General features: G+C 39.1%; 1 protein-coding gene across 1 annotated transcript in view; it reads right to left on the reverse strand.

Annotated features, from left to right (window-relative positions):
- Window positions 1-5,869: 5,869 nt before the first annotated feature.
- The window catches only part of agbl1 (AGBL carboxypeptidase 1), a 130,766-nt gene continuing 114,024 nt past the window's right edge, over window positions 5,870-22,611 (reverse strand). The window contains exons 26-27 of the mRNA XM_029434166.1: window positions 19,394-19,533; window positions 5,870-6,426 (exon numbers count right to left, since the gene is read on the reverse strand). Coding sequence (XP_029290026.1) covers window positions 6,135-6,426; window positions 19,394-19,533 — 432 coding nt within the window. The 3' untranslated portion in view covers window positions 5,870-6,134. The remainder of the gene's footprint in view (window positions 6,427-19,393; window positions 19,534-22,611) is intronic.

Consider the following 22,611-nt stretch of genomic DNA (forward strand, 5'->3'; position numbering starts at 1 on the left):
TGTGAATAGTATTTTCACATCATCCACCAAAGATTTGTGTCAGAATGATGTTCCTATTTCATTAATTATTTTTATCTTAGCTATCAGGTGGTGCTGAAGAGAAGAGCAGCAATGACAGTAAAGGAAACTAGCTGAACCAAAACATGTGGCACAAGTATAAGCGTCTGTTACGTGCATTGCTTGTGGACAATGCTGACATTTGTGCATCTGCATATTGCTGCTGCTTGCACCTCCCTGCTTTGACAGAGACTGAACAGTTCCCCCTTGTGGATCATTTCCAGCCTGAGTGGGTTGCGATTATGAACTCAGGAGGTGCTTTTCATCTAAAAATAACACACTGCAGATGGGATGGTGTGACTCACCCTCTGTACTGTGTGACTCTGTGGCATAAATAGTGGTGAATGGTTTGTTAGGCTATGTTTAGTGTCATCTTAGTCCAGGGATCAAAAGTTCATATGAGTTTTAGTCATATTTTGACAATTTCATTTTTGTCAATTCCTAGACAATGCAAAGTTCAACTATTTTGTCTCATCATAGTACAACAAAATCATAAACATTTTAGTATAGTTTTAGTCAATACTAAGTATGAGTAGTTTAGTAAAGCCTAAGAAAACTGCCTACAGGTTCAAATCTAACTTGATTTCTCTCTGATCTTAGTTCTTGAAGAACTGGGACTGAAATTGGTCACAAAAACTGGCTGATTGATTAGGAGTACTGCTTTTTAAAGAGTGATCTGATGTCAAATAATATGATTTATCTACGTTAGATACATTATCTGTCGTGGGTCAGCCAGAACAGAGGGTGGCAGCAGTGAGTGGAGGGAACCAGCAACCGACGGAGAAAAAGTCCCTGCAACACCTGAATCCAATCTCGTTAAGCGTTCTATTAAATATTGAATCTATTTGTTCTGAGGAGCTGCATGTTACTGACCATGAATGTGTTTTGTTGAACTTATGTAATGGTAATTTTTTATCTTGTCTTATACTGTCCTATTCTTCATATGCTCATCTTATTTATTTATTTATTTATTTATGACCTTTATTTTATCAGGATATATCTCATTGAGATTAAAAAATAATTTTTCAAGAGAGTCCTGGACAAGATAGGCAGCAGCATAGTTACAGACAAAAAACAGTCACAATCACAACACAATCACAATCACTACATTAATTCAAACATTTACAGACACAGCAGTCTGCTTCAATGTCTTTAAGAGCTGCTTTGAGTCTGTTCAGAGAGACCAGCTCATTTTGCAGCTGGTTCCAAGCAACTGGAGCAGCGTAACTAAAAGCCCTTTTCCCAAGTTCTGTACGGACTTTTGGGACAGTTAAAATAAACAAGTCCTCGGAGCGAAGCCGATATGGTCCACTACATTTCCGACTAATGTAAATCCTTAAGTATGGAGGAAGAGCACCAAGAATAGCTTTATAAATAAGGATGTGCCAGTGTTTCAGTCTACGGGTGGTCAGGGAAGACCATCCAACACGAGCATATAAAGTGCAGTGGTGCGTCAGGGTTTTGAGGTTTGTTATAAATCTCAGTGCACCGTGGTAGACGGTATCCAGAGAACTGAAGCACTGAGACGATGCATTCATATAAACAACATCTCCATAGTCTAACACAGACAGAAAAGTAAAAACCTAATTTTATTCTTAATTTTTTCAAAAGTTCTAAAATGTCAGGTTTAAAAGAAAGAGAATTGTCAATTATAATGCCAAGATATTTGAACTGATACACACATTCAATTATGTTTGTCCAACTTACAGCGATTGGGACCAGAATACACTCTGGTCATGTCCCCTTCACATTCTTGTATCTCTAGATGTGCCAGCTTGTATCTCTTGCATCAACTAGATGTGCGTAGTTGCACAGCCTATTGTCTGTAAACATAGCCACCCAGTTGGTGACTATATAGTCTAATTGTATTCTCTGTTAGTTGAACTTCATGGTAGAGTGTTTGAACTTCACTGCAGACTGCTTAACACTCTGTTTTTGTTTTTCCATTGTTGCAAGAATAAAGAGCTCACTTCTGTAACCTTTATATATAATATTCTTTTAATTTAGAATATTTGCCAAACTAAAGTTTCTCGCATCTTAAATCGCCCCTCAACTGAGAAATGTTCTACAGCTTTTGACCCAAGCGCAGTGTTGTCTTTTCACAATGACGTTGCTTGTCTGGTACACTTCATTTTGGATGAAGTGACTCCTAGTAAAATTACACTATTTATGGTGTCCAGTGTAAATGTCGGCGGGTAGAGCAACTGTGTAAATCGACCAAGTTCCAGGTTCACCGTCTCTATTATAAAGAACTGAGTTTAACAACATGGTTAGAGATGCAAAGGCTTTGCTGACCTAAAGTCCTGTTTGACACCATAAACACTTCCTGATGTGCCTGTTGTTTAAAATCAGGATTGAAGCACCATCCTCTCTTTCTTTGTGGATCATCCCCTCTTCCAGTCCTATTCTGCTTGACTAACTTGGCCAACAATTTTGGACTGCTTCTCTCCCATTTCCCTGCAAGGCCTCATTGATCTGAGGGGCATTATGAAATCTTCCTGAAGCCTTTGAGCTATTATTCCAAATTCTGTGTCTCTCTTATAAATAGCTCCCTGAGATCTGGTTGTGTTCTAGCTTGTTTTAAACATGCAGTTGTTTGGTGTCTTCTGAAAAGAAATAATATTGTTCTGTCCCTTCCCAGAAACTATATGCCCACATCCAAGCCGCCTTTCATCTAAACATTTTAGAGATGCGTTGAGTTGTTGCCAAACAGTTCCTTGTTGTCTTGACTGCACACAACATTTTAGACAAATTATTGTGACTTGATGACTTCTGATGTGGGGGAATCCTCTGTTTTGGTTCTAGTTGATCTTAGCACAGCCTTTGATAGTGTAGATCATGGCATCCTGACTGAAAGGCTTAACCCAGGCTCAGACTACAGGAGTTTTAAAATCTTAACAGAATATTTGAAATCAGGTTGCATCACACAAATAAGGAGAACTTCTTGTCTCTACTCTCAAACATGCACACACTACAAGATTTGAAAATACTGCCGCATCACACACCACAGGATATTATTAAGATGATTGTGCCAGAGGAACACTGCACCGACTAACATGATCTCACAGGATCTCACGTGATCTCACAGGATCTCATGTGATCTACGTGATCTTGTGTGATCTCACGTAATTCACTGAATGTACTGACGTAATCATCCAGATTTTAACTCCAAAATATCAAACAAGTTTGAAATTATCGGGGCGGTCCCAATGAGCCTGCAAACAGTTTGGGAGGTTTTAGACTGATCTGATAACCCTGACATCACCAGATAATCAGCTAACACCCACCAAGACCAGATTTCTCCTTAAACTGTTTGTTTATTGTTTGTTTGTTTTTGATCTTTTATTTTTATATATTTTATTTTTGTAAAGCACTGTGTGTTATTTTGTTCTCTGAAAGATACTATACTAAATCAACTTTACTTATATACTATTACTACACTTATATTTCCTCACAGTTCTTTTTTTAACAAAACTAAGATTATGATAGGGGAAAGTGTTTTTTTCCAAGCAGTGACAACAAGATGGACAACTCACTGTTCTTTAAACAAACTTCACATCTGATCCACAAATAATCCACAAAACAAACACCTTTATTCTAAGTGCTTCAGATATTACATGTGTGTCACTGAATATTACAAATATCTTAGATCAAATCTAGATCAAAACATATTTATATAACTGTTAAACAAACCTTACACTTTGAAAGTTCGAACTGAACAAGATCAAAGTACCACCCAACACTGTATAATATACATATTTCATGCACAAATGCAGCTATCTTATAGTAGAAGTACCTATTTGTACATTTGCAGTATTGTTCAACAAGGACCAGTGTTTGGCCAGGATTAATGCACCCTTCTTATCGCTGCTGAGTAAAACTCATACAGTCAGAGAGTAAGCCTTGTAAGGATCAAGGTGTGAATGTTTATTTTCTTCCACTGCTAACATGTGCTTTTAAAACTATGAATTTTATTTTTGAACATCTTGAATTAGCAATAAACCTTCTTAGGTTAAGTGGAATATGTGCTTGCAGATGATACATTTATACAAAGGCCTCTGCTCTCTACACATAAGAATAAAAAGAAACCAGAGTGCAGGAGTGTCTCCATGTGGAGTCCCAGGAGGTGCCTACAACAGCCTGGTTCCAGTCAGCAGATAACAATATGTACACTGTACAATATCATCCACCACTGGATTTGTGAGGAACTGTAATTAACTTGATTTTGTGAGTTTAGATTACCTGCTTTGAATCAACATTACGATCTTTCATTATATAATGCCTAGTCATACATGCCCAATTGGCACGCCATAACGTTTTAACTGGTCTGGCAGATGTATCTTGCGGAATTTCTTATTTTATTAAATAAAAAAGATATAATACAAATTGCTGTTCATGCTGTTTGTGAGGTAAAAATGCTCTTATATACTCTATAATATGTAGGATCTCTAATTTTTCATTATGCTCATACCATTTTGCATTAAAATACAAATACACTGCTCTACAAATTTTAAACACTTTTTTCAATTCACTTTTGAATTTAGAGGCTTTTAGTGTGATGGAATATTTGATTAAACTCAGAGAAAGTATAAAGGATTACACCCTCAACCACCTCAAGTCTCTCAACCTGGTGCCCTGATGCAGCACTTCAACTCCAAGTCTGTATTCCTAAACAGTAAAACAGGTCAATGCGCTGCCTCTTTGGTTAAGTCTGGTAGAGTTAAGGAAAGTAGAACACTAATGCTGAGAAAGTGAGAATATTGTGGTTTAAGGTTATACATTGATTGTTGGTACAAAACGGGGGTTGAAGCTTTGAAACACAGGTCATTTAAAAATGCTGCTGTTTTTTCTGAAGTCACCAACACTAATTACACACGCAAGCTAATTTGCAAGTTTTACACAGCAGCATAAACCAAATAACTAGCTATGATTGAATATATACAACGTCTAAATAGAATACAAACAGAAATAAACCACGTCATCTGAATTTCATTCCCTTTGAAATGATCATCTGAAGTATTAGTGACAATTTAGGTAGTTAATAAGGAAATGTAATACTACTTAATGTTAAGAACACATTGCCAGCTGGTTTCAGCTTCTTGGTACCCACCCAATGATTAAAACACACCAAATGCAGACCACAACCATTCTGAGGTTTGCAATTTTGTTTTGAAATATGACAAACATTTAATTTGCCACTCGTTTAGAATGTAAATTTAACTGGAGCAATGTTCTCATGAGAATAAAGGGAGTATGCATGTTCCTTATTGGAATGAGTTCATTCTACTCATGTTCTTTGATTAGTTGCATGAGACCAATCCACACCGTTAAGACTATCTTGACCACTCGTAGAAACTGCTGCGGTGACCAGTTGCTAATGAATCATGTAGAAGCTGATGTCCCTCCAGGACTTTTTGAATCTGTAGCCTGTTTTTCAGGTAAAAAAAAAAAGGCATGATAGCATTGTTAGCTTTCCTCACTAAGAGCGAAGTTACACACTTCATGGGAATTCAGGTCTGATTGAAATGATCCCTCTCTGTAAAAGATCTGTACTATTAAAGTATTTGTCTAGATGAGGTACACATTATAGACTTTTAGACTTGTGTGTTTGGAATTAAATAAAGTGTATCATATTGGTGAACTAACAAAGAAGGAAATATGCTGCTCTTCAAAGAATCAATAGTCATTTGAACACTTGGGATACATATGTGGAATAAAATAACAATAATAATCTTAACTCTAGATCCACTTAATAGATTATTCCCCCCCCCCCCCCCCCCCCCCCCCATCCATATACCACCAGCTGGTATCACATAGCAGGAGATCAACACATATAAGCCAGTTCCATTCAAGCTAGACTGTTAGTGTAGTGTAGTATTTTCATTTAAGGTTGCACTGTACTTTAAGGTTGAAAGAGAAAAGAGATGTTTCCCCAACCCCTGATTTTTCGTTTGTGTGTATTACTTAGCCAGCTGTTTCTTTTCATTCAAATGCACCTGCTATGTTTCGAGAAATAAATCTTACAATGCTTAGAAGAGCTTTTAGAGAAGAATTGTAGAAAATGTAGAAATATTCCTTTAACTCATTATTTGTCCATTGATGTTCACACTATTACACGTGTTTATTTTCTCGGTGGAGGCCTGTTTCATCAGGTGAGGGAATATGCGGCTCTTCATTGACTGCTGCGATTGGCCAACGCTGCCTCGCCGATGTTTCGTTCCTTTGTTTCCTTCGTCGCAGTCCTCCTCTTCGTCAGCACTGACCATGTTGCTGTTGACCTCTGAATCCAGATCAGTGCCTTTAAGTGCGGGACAGTCTGTGGAATACTCAATTTGCTCGACACATGGAGGCTCATCATCTTCAAAACAGCTACACCAGAGAAGAGAAGAGGAGAGTCATGTGACCAGAAGTGAGAAAACATTAGCAACAATTATATTATGAATATTTATGCATTCCATGTAAATATCAGTTGGCAGTTTTAGGGATCTAATACTTCTACACATCTAATACATTTCTTTGTCTTTTTGTTTTCTCCATTCACTATCACAGCCAGGTGTGGTATTATATTTTATTGAGCAGTTGACATCTTCCCCTCTACATCTTGTTTTTCTTTTTTGTGTTTTATGGCTCCCTTAACTTTAAAAGCAAATATCTGAATGAGAACTTGGATACCTGGATATTCACGATGACATGCATGTTGAAGAGAGAGAGCACAGATGCTAGAGGCTTGTTGGTCCAGGTCTGATTCTGGCTTCGGACCAGATGAGTCCTAAGAGATAAAACCTATTTGGTTCTTAATGGAATGTCTTTTTTACAGCAGACATGTTGACATGACACTGTAAAAAGGGGTGACTGGTGTAAATATTCAAATGAATGAAGTCTGAATTCCATTTTGCTGCTTCAGTTTCAGGCTCTGTGTATTGTTCTTGCTGGTTTCGCTGTCACACGGTCATGACTTACTGAAATCAACAAGTCTACCTCCATGTAAGCAGCTCTGAGAGGCAGTTCCTAGACATAGTGATGCTTTCAACCAAATGCTACCGTCAGCGTGCTAATATTGTTAACATGGTAGGTTGAATAGTTCTTTCAATAATGAAGACTCATTATCTTCCTACTTAAGGAATAATGTCGAATCATGTTCTAGCTATTTTAATTATCGAACAAACAAACATAAAGAAACTCTGGAGACTGTATCATGTCCAACTGAAAACTCATTAAGTCAAACATAAATGTCAAAGTGATTTTCCAATGTATTCTCAATTGTTTTTATAATCAAAAGGAAGAATAAATCGGAATCTGAAGGGGTTTGTAGGGATTAACAGCTGACTGGCAGGCTGAGCTACGGCCACCATGAAGCCAAAACATATACAAATAAAGCCTAGAATGTCCCCTCCCTCCCTTGACAGGTCCATGAAGGATCCCTGCTGGGTCATCCTCAGGTACATGGTGGAAAATAAAATCCCCTCTAATTAATAATGTATCCTTCTATGCTGTTGATGAAAGCTCTAACGATGCGTTAAAGTAAAATAAATTAATAATACACACTAAGAAATAACTGTGTGCACAGCATCAGAAATGTTTACCGTCAACACATTTTTGTCTTTTCCATAAATGTAGTGTAATGATTAAATCAGCTCAAACAGACAGTGTGAAACATATTTTGGCTTGCAAAAAAAAACTGTCTTGCTCTACTTTTAATGATTATTATCATATTGTAGGTTAACACAATGTTAAGATAATCTATAAATGAACAATGTCTTATTTATTAAGTTTGCAATGTATGACCTATGTAGCCCTGAGTATGACCCATGCCATATGTGCATAATTTGACATGACTGACATGGACTCCATGCTCTAATGAAGTTAAGGGGACCACTCAAAGGTCATGAGGAAGTGACCTTCCCATCTGGAATAGATTGCCTTTGTGCCATGAAGTCTGGGGAAGTCAGTGTGTGTTGGAAGATTTGTGCGTTACAAAGCTTGTGCGTTCATTCAGAAATCCTATTTAAGGTTTAGATTCTCTTTGTCAGTTGGGACTCTACACGATTGTATACTGGAAGCAGGCTGAGTTCTCATTATTATGTGTTTGTTGTGCAACAAAATAATAATTAATCAACTATATCTGTGTTTGTGTTTTATTGATTCCTCTGTTTCATACCACAATGTTGTGAGCGATAAATATCCTTGACAACTTCACTTTAAGTTCAGAGACAATAGTAAACTTCACACATTAACCGGTTTATTAAAATACATAACAGTGCAGAGAAGATATGTTTCTCACAGCGATATAACTCTCCTGTTTCAGACAAACAGAGTTTATATCAGCAGACTGTTTTGCGATTTGGTCAGCAGTTATACTCAAGCACATGCAGGCGGTGACGCGGTACTCTGCTGCTCTCTTCAGTAGCATTACAATGTGCTTTTTGGACCTCTTAATGAGCCATCGGCCAAATATATCCACCAGTCGTCACCCCCCCCCCCCCCCTGAGATTAAAGTCGCTGATTTTTACTTCTCTCAGAAAGCTTTGGGTGCAAACAGATCAGCTGCGGTGGAAGAAGTACTGACATCTCTTCAGTAAAAGTACAAACATGCAAGCAACAAAACATATATAATATTGAATTATAATTCTGATATAATTCATTCATGTGTTCATCACTTTAATGTTGCAGCTGGTAAAGATGGATCTCATTTGAATTACTTTATATACTGCTATAGTAATACATTAGGCCTATATGTTGATACAAAATATAAATAAATGAAGTATCTATAGTCCAGTGATTCTCTCTGGCAAGGGGCCCATGAAATATTTTGCTATAATGTTGTGCTGTATCATTATAAAGTGCATATCTACAGATTAGTCCCACACACGTTAGCTTTGGGCCAACAGAAACTGTGATATGATTGTGACACAGCAATAACTTAATTATTTTAAAGTTGATGTACTTACTGAAAGTCAGCTTTAGACTGATACATTTAAATGTCTGGATTCATTACTGTTAATTTTCTGAAAGCTTGGATCAATAACATGAAAAGTATAAATGCTGTCAAGTTGAGTCTAATTGCAATTTGAATAAAATGACCCTCTGCAGTATATAAATTGTTTTAACATGATTCAAATTGTAATGTTTTTTTCTGTTCATCACGATGAAACAGGTCCGAAGTATTTACAAATATTTCCAATGGCATCTAGTACAGATGGTAGTGAAGCTTAATCTGTGTTATGATGGGTACAGTATTTGAGTAAATGCACTTAGTTACGTTCCACCACTGAAAATCAGGATTTATGTTGTTAAACGTATGTGTTTAAAAAACCTTTGACAAGTAGGGGGGGGGGGGCAAACATTATTGAAGTTCCAGCAACTACTGTACTACTGAAATATTCTACATGCATGTTACACATTTCCCCTGAATTCACCCTGATGTATTTGTTATTGTTAGGCTCTAACTTTGGGATCTCTGTTAGGAATAAAAAAAACAAACTGCATCTGTAATGATGGACACCTGAACACATTTTAACCACTCGTTGAATAGTTTTTGAATATATATCATGTTCAGGGTCTGTGTGACCTTGAGCTACAGTCACTAGGATTGACAGCTGACAGACAGTAACCAGTAATTTGATTATACACACCTCATGGGATGATGTGTGTGTGTGTGTGTGTGTGTGTGTGTGTGCGCGCATGTAGAAACACACTTGGGACTATGTTGGGACAGAGAAGATGTGACACGCACACTGATCAACATATTACAGTGGCTAGGAGAGAGATGGGGGTGGGGGCGGAACGATGGGGGGTGGAGTACTGAAAGAGAGAGGGGGGGAGCAGAAAGAGAAGGATGGCAAAAGAGAGAGAGAGTGGGAGAGAGAGGGACTGAGCACAAGTGAAAGAGACAGAAGGGAAAGAGAGGTGAGAGAGAGCGATGTCTAGCATACTGATGACAGCAACTCATTTTGTGTGTGTGTTTGTGTGTGTGACAATGGTAATGAAGCAGGGCAGCTTGTCGACAGTAAGTCAGTCCGTTGCAAATGCTGATTCTCTGAAGGCCCACCAGCAGCTTTGTTTACACTCAGATTTATTGAATTGGATTGATATTTTTTTAATTTCTGAAATTCATCCTCTAAGCTGTGATATCAGATTCAGATCAGATCAAATTCTGGTTGACCCCAAGATTTTGACCATGGCATCATCCATTGAATTGACGAATTGATTAAACCCATAAGGGGCTCGGACCAAAAGGTGGACATTTGTGAAAGAGGACATGTTGACTGCTGCATGAGTCTAGTCAAGACATAAGACACTTATAATTCATTATAAGTCACATCTTTAATGTTTGATGACTGTTGATATAGTGCATCAGAAAGCATTATGTGTGTGTATGATTGAAGTCATGAAGCATTATAATTCATTATGAATGCCCTCATTATGCACTAATAGAAGTGGTCTTCATAGAAAGTGTTATCAATGAGGTTAATGATTTGGGGGATATACATTATGTGTACAAATACTACAGACTTGCAATCAATCCTTCATGAAGGTTTTAAAGATCAGAGATTAATGAGAGTGATTCAGAGAGCTGTTGAATTGTATTGCCTCAAACTCCGAGGTATCATGTGAAGGATCACATGTGAAACTAGCACCATCACAGAGTGTTTTAGAGAGTAACATGAATATGAAAGTGTGCTGCTCTGTCATTGTCTATAACTAATGTGCCCTGGAGCAAGAATCTTAACCACAACGACTCCAGCGGACCTGTTCAGTAATGAACAGATAAATAGTATTTTGAATACAATCATAATGTTTCTTTTCTCTGACAAAGAGCTGCTCGTTTCAAGTCTAGTTCAGCAGTGGAATGAGAAAAATCAGTCAGAGGTAAATGTATTCCATTGAGCACAGCAGGTTGCAGGTCCTGGCAGGCTGCCATCCTAGTTGTGATTCATAGTGCTAAGCAAGAGTTCTAACAAATACCTGGAGAAGATCCTGTGGGTGCAATGAGAGCGAGAGAAGGGGGGGGGGATGGGGTGAGAAATTAAAAAGAGATAAGGACAGACAGTATTTGGTGTAGAGACAGTGTGCAGAAACCCAGAGAGAGAGAGAGAACAAGAGAGGCAGTCAGTGTCTTCTATGGCCGAGCAAGAGGCTCGGCATGAACTCCACACTCAGTTCCAGCTAAGACTTACTAAATATCTCTTCCTTTCACAAAGATCTCTTTTATATCCCGGGGTCTTCTCCTGCCAAATGTTTCCCAGTGCTCAACTCTCAAAGGTTCCTCGGCTACAAACAGCAATAGAAAGTTGTTAGCGAAGAAGACGCCTGTAATATCAGTCCAGAGGTATCAGCCCAGACTGGAGGCAATGGCATGAAAAAGCAGACCAGAAAACAAGACTGTTGAAATTTCATGCACTGGAATGTTTGCTATTAAATCAATTGTTCTTGATAAATATTGATAAAAATCTCATGTGTGTATTCCTATAAGGAGCTGAAGACAATACTCTGTTAGCCTAGCTTAGCATACAAACTGGAAGCAGGGGAGAATCAGGTGCCAGGACATACAATACTCTTTAATCCAAAGAGCTTTACAATTTGCATCTCAGTCACACACTGACGGCAGTGAGCTACAATGCAAGACACGTATACATGTGTACAGCAAGAGCCTTGAAACAAACCACCAACCCTGGAATTATTGGAAGACCTGCTCTACCAGCTAAACCACAGCCACACCCAATGTTGATGGTCCCAAATGAAACAGGAGAATATTTCCAATATTTGAAAGAGGAGAAAACAACAAGTCTGCATCTTCCAAAAGGTTGAATGGTTAACCCTTTGGAGTCCGGGGCTAATTTGGCCGTTTTCGCATACTTTTGATTCTGCCTTACTAAACCCCATTAAGAAATGTTTAGCATGTCAATGTTTGGTATATTGTTTTTCAGCACAACCTGATAGTTATTATTTCATTTTGACATACTATATGATCATATTGGACCCAAAACTTAAAAACTGATTTTGAAAATTATATTATTTTTACTATGGGTAACACAAACATGCACAACGAAACATTTTGAAAGCTGGAAATATATCCATGGGATGTCACTATGATAATTTAAAAGTTTTATTGAGGTAGCATGAACCTAAATACAAATTTTATGAACAAATAGCAGGTGTATCCATAGGCGTTTTCCCTCATTCCCTCAAGTTCTTTTGTTTTTGCTTCAATTTTTGTCTAAGACTCTAAGACTTTTTCTATGTACACAAAAGGCCTATTTCTCTCAAATATTGTTCACAAATGTGTTTGAATCTGTGTTAGTGAGCACCTCTCCTTTGCTGAGATAATCCATCCACCTCACAGGTGTGGCACATCAAAATGCTGTCACAATAAAAGACCACTCTAACATGTACAGTTTCATCTTGTATTCGGACCAATACTAAATATATCTAACTCTAACTCTAATCTCTCAATTCTCAATTATGTCTGTCACTTTCCTTCATCGCATTTCTCATACTTTTGAGCATATGAAAAAAATTGTTTTGCATCAACTTTATATCATCGTATCTCCGTTTTTACTGGCAATGTTGGCCGGAGTGTTGATTTTATGTGGCGCCTTTTTGAACAGGTCACCGGCGTGACGGTCAACTCAAGGTGTGTCTTCACATTTGCATACAGCTCATCTGTTCAATGCAGTTGAACATTTTGAGCTGCACATGGAAGTCTGCACAGGAATCACCTACGTATAAATGCAGATGATGAATTTATGTCATGATCACGTGAAAACTTAATAAGAGGCCATTTTAAGTGTAGTGCTAGTGAAGCCGTGTGGCTGTATTTAGCAGTGCTATGGAGCTGAATATTAAACTGCTGCAAAGGACCTTGCTAACATGTCACAAATCATTGTATTGGAGAAAATAAAGTGTTGGCTAGATGATGGTGCTAGATGTAAAGTCAGAGGATCACCAAAGTCAATAGGATTCATCATCTGGAGCCTATCAGCGTTTGAACACATTTTCATTACAATCCATCCCATAGTTGTTGAGATGTTTAAGTTTGGACCAAAGTAGTGCATAAACGGGCCACAGCAGTTCTCCGACTCGCTTGTAACACTGCATCAGCCAGCGCCCAAATTGTGTCGATCGTAAAGTAGTGTTATGGTAAGGATGGCCTCAGAGCGAGGAGGAGGTCCTAAAAGATTTTACTGCGTTAGCACGATTTTGCACTCGGCGGCTTGGTACCGCAGTCTTGTGATTTGTGGGAAGAGCGAAGAGGATTTAGTTGATTGCAATCTGTAACCGCAACACTAGATGCCGCTAAATCGTACACACTGTCCCTTTAAGTTACTTGAGGTGACTTACCTTCAAATAAGCATATTAAATGCACATATTAGTTATACATGTAATATTCATGCACCTGCTCTAGGTGAAGGAAGCGTCTGGCAGCTCCATTGTGTCACAGAGCCGTGATCCAATTTCCACTTGTGTTTTTGTGTAAACACTGATAACTTAAAAAATAAATAATAATAATACAATTTAAAAAATCTGCTCATCCTTACTATGGGTTGGGTGTGATGAATAAAGCTGGACAGACCGAGACACGCATATACTGGGAGAGGTAGGCAGTCACATGAAATAAATGCTGCAAGTGTAGCATTTAATTATCCGTAAATGACAAGCAATCAGTGATGGATCTTCTTTCATTCACATTTAAATAGTGGATGACATGTTATGAATAATACTGCTCAGCTGTTCTGACAAGCATGTAGCACACTTCGACTAAGTAATGTGTTGAAAGAGAAGGGAAACAGGCGACAAGAAAGATGTGAGGAAGATGAAAACAAACCAGAAAGGAGAAATTTAATAAAGGAAAGCAAAACAAGTGGTAATATGTCAGAATGAATTAAAAGAATACGGGAAAAAGGAAAAAGAAAAAAGGGATGAAAGAAAAAATAATGACATTCAAGGCACGATGAAATATAAGAACTACTCAAGAGAATTAGATGAAATTAAACAAGAAATACACAACAGATAGTGTGCCTTCAGGTGAGAGGCCTGCCCACACCTTCTGCTGTCACAGCTCACTGGGGAGATTGAGCGGCTGTCTGAAAATCAATAGAAGCCATTCAGCTCCACTTAAGATTTACACATCAATCACTGCAGCACAGAATACCTGAACCAACAAGTGCTGTGTGTCTCATGTCTAACACACACACGCTGTAAAATTGTGAAAATATTCTTCCTTTGTTGGTGCGATGCTGAACTCTCTACTTTAAAAACGAGCTTTCTTAAGTTGGCGAAACAATATTTTTTGAAAGTCCCCTACTTTGTTGTAGAAAGTGAAAGTGCACTGACACCACTTTGTCATGTGATACCAGTCCCCTGCTCCCCCTGCTATGTGTATGTGTTAATGTAAGGCAAACGTCCAAATCTACAGGACTGCCCCTGTAGTTAGTTCACTGTAAGTCGCTCAGGATAAGGATAAATGACTTCTACTGTAATGTAATGAGAGACGACATCGCAACGTCTGTTTTAGAAAAGATTTTACTGCTTGTTTTGAAAACCTGATTGCTGCTTGAGATCCTCCAGCAGAGCCCTAATGATTCATCCCAAATCTGGCTTTGTCTCTAAAGGTGCCCGGGCCCTTTAGCTGTGGAATTATGTCTTCTTTTAAAGCCTCTATATACTGTGGTCATTAAGCATCCACTAAAATCTAAGAGAAAATAAATGTTGTAACAGTTAGAAAACTTTCAAAACCAGGTCATTTGGCAGCTCCAACCATTCTCAAGATTGGGGACGTGATCAGATCACGCTTGATTGACAACTCCCTTTCAGCTCAAGAAACCGTTTTATTTACCCTGCCATAGAATAAACTGCCAAATGAACCATATTTGGTTAAAAGCTCTCCATCATTATTCGCCTTGCAGCAGCTATCTATCGAATCATAAACGTCACAAGAATCCAAACAAAACATACAGGGATATAAGCCTTTATGCAGACGAGATTGTACTTTACGTGCAAAATCCCTCATCTTTAATACCCAAAACCATCATATAGCCATATAAACACCTTTTCTAAAATCTCAGACTACACTATCAACTGAAATTCACTATTCTCCACCATTGGTCAAAAAACTTCCAGGTGCGTCAAGAAAAATTATAACGTGGGCGTCAGGCAGGACCACTACAACAGGCGCAACCACAATTCATGATCCAGACGTAACCTTTAATAGTGGCAATCTGCCAGATGAGAGACACAAAAGCTCTGAGAATGATGCCCGGGATGCGAGTTAGTGACATGCATTTATGGGACATTATAACACAGAGATTCCTTATGGTGGTGCTGGAGGCCAAGGTAAAGCCACCCAGAGTAACAACATCTTTAGATAATGTGTTTCAGAGGTACTTGGGCCAAGTACAATAACTTCACTTTTGTCTTTGTTTAACATGAAGAAGTTGAAGGTCATCCAAGTTGTTATGTCCTTAAGGCATGCTTGAAATTTAAGTTAATTGGTTGTTTTCATCTGGTTTGATCGATAGATATAATTGGGTATTATCTGCATAACAATGAAAGTTTATAATAATAATAATAATAATAAATTGAATTTATATAGCGCTTTTCGAGACCTCAAAGCAGCTTTACAATAGTAGGGGAAGTGGGGGGGTTAGGACGAGGGAAGAAAGGGAAAGAGAAAAGGAAAAATAAATTATTAATAATAATAATAATAATAATAATACGGTTAACAGGGGGCTAGCAAATGATACTTAAGAAGAGGTGCGTCTTGAGGCGGGACTGAAATATGGAGAGGGACTGAGAGTCACGAATGTCTTGGGGGAGGGAGTTCCAGAGCCTGTGTGCTGCCCTGGAGAAGGTTCTGTCTCCAAAGCTGCGCAGCTTGGATTTAGGGGTGGAAAGGAGACCAGCTGAGGTGGATCTGAGGGACCGGGGGGATGGTAGGGGGAGATGAGGTCAGTGAGATAGGAGGGGGCTAGGTGGTGGAGGGCTTTGTAAGTGAGGACTAGGAGTTTGTAGTTGATTCGGAGGGAGACAGGTAGCCAGTGGAGTTCTTTGAGGACTGGGGTGATGTGGTGCCAAGATTTGGTGTGTGTGAGGAGTCAGGAGGTGGAGTTCTGGACCAGTTGGAGTCTGTTGATGGAGCTTGCGGTGATGCCATATAGAAGGTAGTTACAGTTGTCAAGGCGGGAGGAAATGAAGGCGTGAATCAGTCTTTCAGCTGCTGGGCGGGTGAGAGACGGTCTGAGTTTTGCAATATTGCGGAGGTGGAAAAAGGAAGTCTTGACAATATGGCGGATATGGGGCTCAAGGGAGAGGGTGGGGTCGAATATCACACCAAGGTTGTGAAGAGGAGGGGGCCGAGTACTGAACCTTGGGGGACGCCTTGGGTGACTGGCGCTGTGACAGAGGAGTGGTTGTGATGGGAAATTAAGTGGGATCTGTCGGTGGATGATGATCCATAAACTTTTATGATTCCTTCAAACATTGCTTAAAGGAAGCATATATTAGGTGAATAGAATAGGTCCAGTATTACAGAACCTTGCAGGACTCCATGACTAACTTTGGCTTGCATGGAGGATTCATCGTTAACCAGCTTAGTGCAGTTCCTTTTATGCCAATTAAATGTTCCAGTCTCTGTAATAGAATATCATGGTCTGTTGTATTGAATACAGCACTGAGGTCTACAAGTACAGAGACAAGTCCTATGTCTGATGCAATTACACAGATCATTGTAACTTTCACCAGTGCTGTCTCTGTGCTATAATGCATTCTAAATCCATATTGAAAAACCTCAAATAAACTATTGTTATGTAAAAGTTCACACAACTGTTTAGTGACTGCTTTCTCGAGGATCTAATAGAGAAAGGGAAGGTTAGATAGATGGTCTATAGTTGGCTAAAACCTCTGGATCAAGACTTTTTAAGAAGAAGTTTTGTTACAGCTACTTTAAAGGATTGCGGTACATATCCAGATAACAGTGACAGGTTGATCATATTTAATAAAGAAATGTTAATTAAGGGAAAAACTTCTAAACAGCTTATTTGGAATTGGGTCTAAGAGACAGTTTGTTGGCTTAGACAAATAAATTGTTGAAGTTAGTTGGTTAAGAGTGATAGGAGAAAAGCACTCTAAATATATATCAGGAGTTACAGCTGTTTTTAAGGTTCTGGTGGTTGAAGATAAGTCGGTACCGGTTGAGGGCAGGAGGAGATTAATTTTGTCTCTAATAATTATCATTTAATTGGCAAAGAGTCTCATGAAGTCGTTACTACTGAGCAATATAGGAGTATAAGGCTCTGTAGATCTGTGGCTCTCTGACAGCCTGGTTACAGTGCGGAAAAGAAAACTAGGGGTTGTTCTTATTTTCTTCTATTAATGTTTTTTGACCAATGGTGGAAAGTAATTTCCTTTCAAGTTTTCTCAACTTCTGTTGTAGTTTGGGGGTTATGCCATGGAGCTAGCTTTTTTAGAGGAGCAACAGAGTCCAATGTCATTTGATGTGAGTCTGCAGCACTATCAACAAGATGATCAATTTGGGGGGGACTAAAGTGAGCATAGAAGTCTTTCGTTTACATTGTATGGAATTAAATATCCATGGAATCACTTCCTTAAATTGAGATATAACAATATCAGATAGACATCTAAAGTAAGATTGTTTGGCTAATGGCTTATAGTCCAGTAATAGGACTTCAAAAGTTATAATAAAAAATGGTCTTATAAAAGAGTATTATGCAGACAAATCTAATAAATGTTCAATTGTAATACCATATGCCAGAACAAGATCGAGGGTGTGGTTAAAACAGTGAGTGGGTTTATGTACACCCTGACTGAAATGCAGTATTAAGGCTGTTATTATCTATGTCCACATGGATATTAAAGTCACCTACAATAATAACTGTGTCTGTTTTAAAAACTTAATAAGAACTCTGAGAATTCAGATTAAAATTCAGAATACTTACCAGGAGCGCGGTACACTATAACAAATACAAATGGCTGTATTGTTTTCCAGGTTGAGTTTGAAAGACCAAGAACAAGGTTTTTGAAAGAGTTTCGTTTTGGTTTAGAGCTGTTTAAAAGGCTTGAGTCGAAGATGGCTGCTACTCCACCTCTTGACCTGTGCCTCGAGGATCGTGAGTATTATTATGAGCAGGCGGAGAGGATTCATCTAGGCTGACGTATTCTTCATGTCTTCATGCCAGGTTTCAGTGAGAGAAAATAAATCAAGGTGATTATCTGATATTAAATCATTTACTAGTCCAGCTTTGGAAGATAGAAATCTGATGTTTAAGAGTAACATTAAATGTTTCTATTTTGTTGCACTATTGCAGTGGTGGTGTTCATTTGTATTAGGTGTTTATGTATAATTCCTCTTCTTTTTAGTTTTAATTTTATTAATTTAAGTGGTCGTAGGGCAGACACAGTCTCTATGGTGATTTGAGTGGGTGACTGCCCAGATGGAAGCACAGAGAAGCATGTAAGACTACAACCCAGAGTTGGCTTCTCAGCAGGTGTCTCGCGGAATGGTGAGAAACTGTTGGTGGTGAACCGGCATCTGCTTAGAGCTACACTCCGTTCGGACAACCAGCAAGTCTCCCGGCTGCTCGGGAACTGCCGGGGGACATCAGCACGCACAACTTTAGAGCTCTGCAAACAAAAAATCCTTCCCTAAGCACATGTGACCGAAAAAATATCCATTCCTTCAAAGAAATGGGAAAGAATGGCAACAGATCATCCACTGTGCGAATTCTGTAGCCAAATCTGAAAAAACACCCTCTCTATATCAACTAACACAAACATGCAACTCATGCAATACAAGATTATTCCTATAGTACACTACACATGTTTAAAATAGGTTTTATAGAATCCAATATTTGTCCACACTGAGCACAAAACACCATAGACACCTATATGCATGCCACATAGGACTGCACACCGATTAAATTCTGCTGGAAAATCTCCACAACCCCTCTTCTGTTGGGCTGCCAAATCTCACTCTGCCCTTCACTCTGCTTACTTACACTTCCAACATAAACCTAAACAACACATCCAGTAAAATACTCTCCACATAGTCATCGCCAAGAAAACTATGGAAATCAAGACACAAAATAAATATCACACTTATGAATAAATATCCAACATCAATAGTATGTAAGGTTTATGTGGCACAATGTGATTTTTGCACATGCATTATCTATAATAATTTACCTTTTAACCTGCCACTTGAAGTTTACCCAGCAGGACAACGTCCTCACTGTGGAGGATTGTACTAATTGTTCTAGCCCTAAGAAGCCATTTTGACAAACAATGGACATGTCACAGGCTCTGTCAGGATGTGTCTTACTTGTGAGACTTGTGGTCCAGGTCGATCCGGCTGATGAGGTTTGGGCTGTAAAGAGCACTCATGTCTTTGGTTAAAGATAGCAGACTGTGGCAGAACTTCATGCCCATCTCCTGATGCTCCCTAGTTCCTGTCTGCAGACCCTGCGCACACACACACACACACACACACACACACACACACACACACACACACACACACACACACACACAGGTTTTTATACATGACCATTTTTTATTCGTTTGCTTTCTTTTCGGATGGAAACTTTGTGCCTCATGCAAGAACAACTACAATTTAATTAATTCTTAATTGGCATGATGAGTGATTTAAAATAAATTTGTGGCATTCACCAATTTAGTGTTTGTAGCCGCTAAGTAGTATTAGACTTTTGAGCAGTCTTTGGTCAGTACAGAGAACAAAGGAGGCGAAGGGCATTGGTCAGAATGCTAACTGGGAACCCATGGGCTATCGTCTGACAACTATTTAGCTTTGTTTAGCCTAAAAGATAAACTGTTAACTGACTATTTGTGAAACATGGACATCGTTTCTCAACTCCATTCTCTAGTCTAGACTGAGAGACAAGCGTTTGAAATTTAAAAATCTAGTGAATTCAGAAAGCTGTAGGGAGCTCTTTTAGCTTTGTTTTGTGTGAGTGTTCATTTTCTCGACTTTCTACCACAGAGCTTTATTTTGTTGACTTTGTACTCATCCAGTGCCACATTCCTCTCTCTCTCTCCTCTACTTTTCTTAACAACCACTTTCAAGTACGTGACATTTCAATGCTCTGCATGGAAAATGACATAAGGAAGAATATGTATGTGTGTGTAAGCGTGCGTGAGTAAGTGAGTGACGTCAGACCTTTTTCAAGATTAACTTTGAATTCAAAGTTAGTATTAATAGTCATAGGAAGACCTACAACAGAGCTTAATTGTGCAGGATACAAGGCTTGATTCAGGAGGTTAATGCTGTTTGTAGGTTAATGTTTTTTTGAGAAAACGGTGATCATGCAGAATAACTGTTCAATCTATAAATGTATCATGATGTGTAGGCTTACATAAAGTGTTGTTGGTTTGTGAGGTAGACCCCGTGCTTGCGGCTGTCATGCGTTTTGCCTGTGTCGCGATACTCCACTGAAGTGCAATCACATGTCGAGTGATGACGCCATTTTGCTCAAGAAATCAACAGTTTTTTTGTATTGGTGATAACTCACTCTCTTTATTCTGTTTGCTCATTACATTGCTAAGGCTGGACTAGTTTCTCAACTTTTGTTTACTCTGGAATTATCCAGAGTAACTTTGCAGTACTATAAGAGAGGACACCATACACTAGCTGTCAGTGAGCTGTTAGTCATGGCTGCTATTAACTGCTACAGTATATCTCAAAAGTGAGTACACCCTTTAGATTTTTGCAAATATTCTGTTATATCCTTTCAGGGGATAACATTATCCTACTGAAACTTTGATATAACTTAAAGTAGTCAGTGTGCTACTTGAATAACAGTATAGATTTATTGTCCTTTGAAAATTACTCAGTACACAGCTGTTAATGTCTAAACAGCTGGCAACAAAAGTGAGTACACCCCATAGTGAACATGTCCTAATTGTGCCCAAAGTGTCAATATTTTGTGTGACCACCATTGTTATCTAGCACTGCTTTAACCCTCCTGGGCATGGAATTCACCAGAGCTGCACAGGTTGCTTCTGGAATCTTCTTCCACTCCTCCACGACGACATCACGGAGCGCACGGATGTTGGACACCTTGCACTCCTCCACCTTCCTCTTGAGGATGCCCCACATGTGCTCAATTGGGTTTAGGTCTGGAGACATACTTGGCCAGTCCATCACCTTAACCTTCAGCTTCTTCAGCAAGGCCGTTGTCATCTTGGAGGTGTGTTTAGGGTCATTATCATGTTGGAAAACTGCCCTACGGCCCAGTTTCCGAAGAGAGGGGATCATGCTCTGCTGCAGGATGTCACAGTATATATTGGAATTCATGTGTCCCTCAATGAAATGCAGCTCCCCAGTGCCGGCAGCACTCATGCAGCCCCAGACCATGATGCTGCCACCACCATGCTTGACTGTAGGCAAAACACATTTGTCTTGGTACTCCTCACCAGGGTGCCGCCACACACGCCGGACACCATCTGACCCAAACAGGTTTATTTTGGTCTCATCAGACCACAGGACATGGTTCCAGTAACTCATGTTCTTGGATTCATTGTCTTCAGCAAACTGTTTGCGGGCTTTCTTATGCATCGGTTTCAGAAGGGGCTTCTGTCTGGGGCGACGGCCATACAAACCGATTTGATGCAGTGTGCGGCGTATGGTCTGGGCACTGACAGGCTGACATCCCACTTCTGCAACCTCTGCAGCAATGCTGGAAGCACTCGCACGTCTATTTTTGGAAACCAACCTCTGGATATGACGCTGAGCACGTGGACTCAACTTCTTTGGTCGACCCTGGCGAGGCCTGTTCCGAGTGGAACCTGTCCTGGAAAACCGCTGTATGATCTTAGCCACTGTGCTGCAACTCATTTTCATGGTGTTGGCAATCTTCTTATAGCCAAGGCCATCTTTGTGAAGCGCAATAATCCTTTTTTTCAGCCGCTCAGAGTGTTCCTTGCCATGAGGTGCCATGTTGTCCAGCATTCAGAGAGAATTGTGCCCAAAACACCAAATTTAACAGCCCTGCTTATCATTTACACCTGAATCCTTGTAACACTAACGAGTCACATGACACCAGGGCGGGAAAACAACATCATTGGGCACAATTAGGACATGTTCACTATGGGGTGTACTCACTTTTGTTGCCAGCTGTTTAGACATTAACAGCTGTGTACTGAGTAATTTTCAAAGGACAATAAATCTATACTGTTATTCAAGCAGCACACTGACTACTTTAAGTTATATCAAAGTTTCAGTAGGATAATGTTATCCCCTGAAAGGATATAACAGAATATTTGCAAAAATCTAAAGAGTGTACTCACTTTTGAGATATACTGTATTATTTCTTGTTAATATTCAATTATAGTTCATGAAACTATTATTTATCTTGTCTGCCATTTACCTTTCAAACGAAATCAAATGAAACACAACATCTTACATCATACATTTGCTAAATATTGTATCTGGCTTCCTAAGAACATCTCAAGGTAAACCCTGATGTAACACCTTTGTAATGTATATTCCTCGCTCTGTTCATCACCTCTCCCCTAAAACCA

The sequence above is a fragment of the Cottoperca gobio genome, chromosome 6 (genome assembly GCF_900634415.1).
Source record: "Cottoperca gobio chromosome 6, fCotGob3.1, whole genome shotgun sequence".
Classification (NCBI taxonomy): Eukaryota; Metazoa; Chordata; class Actinopteri; order Perciformes; family Bovichtidae; genus Cottoperca; species Cottoperca gobio.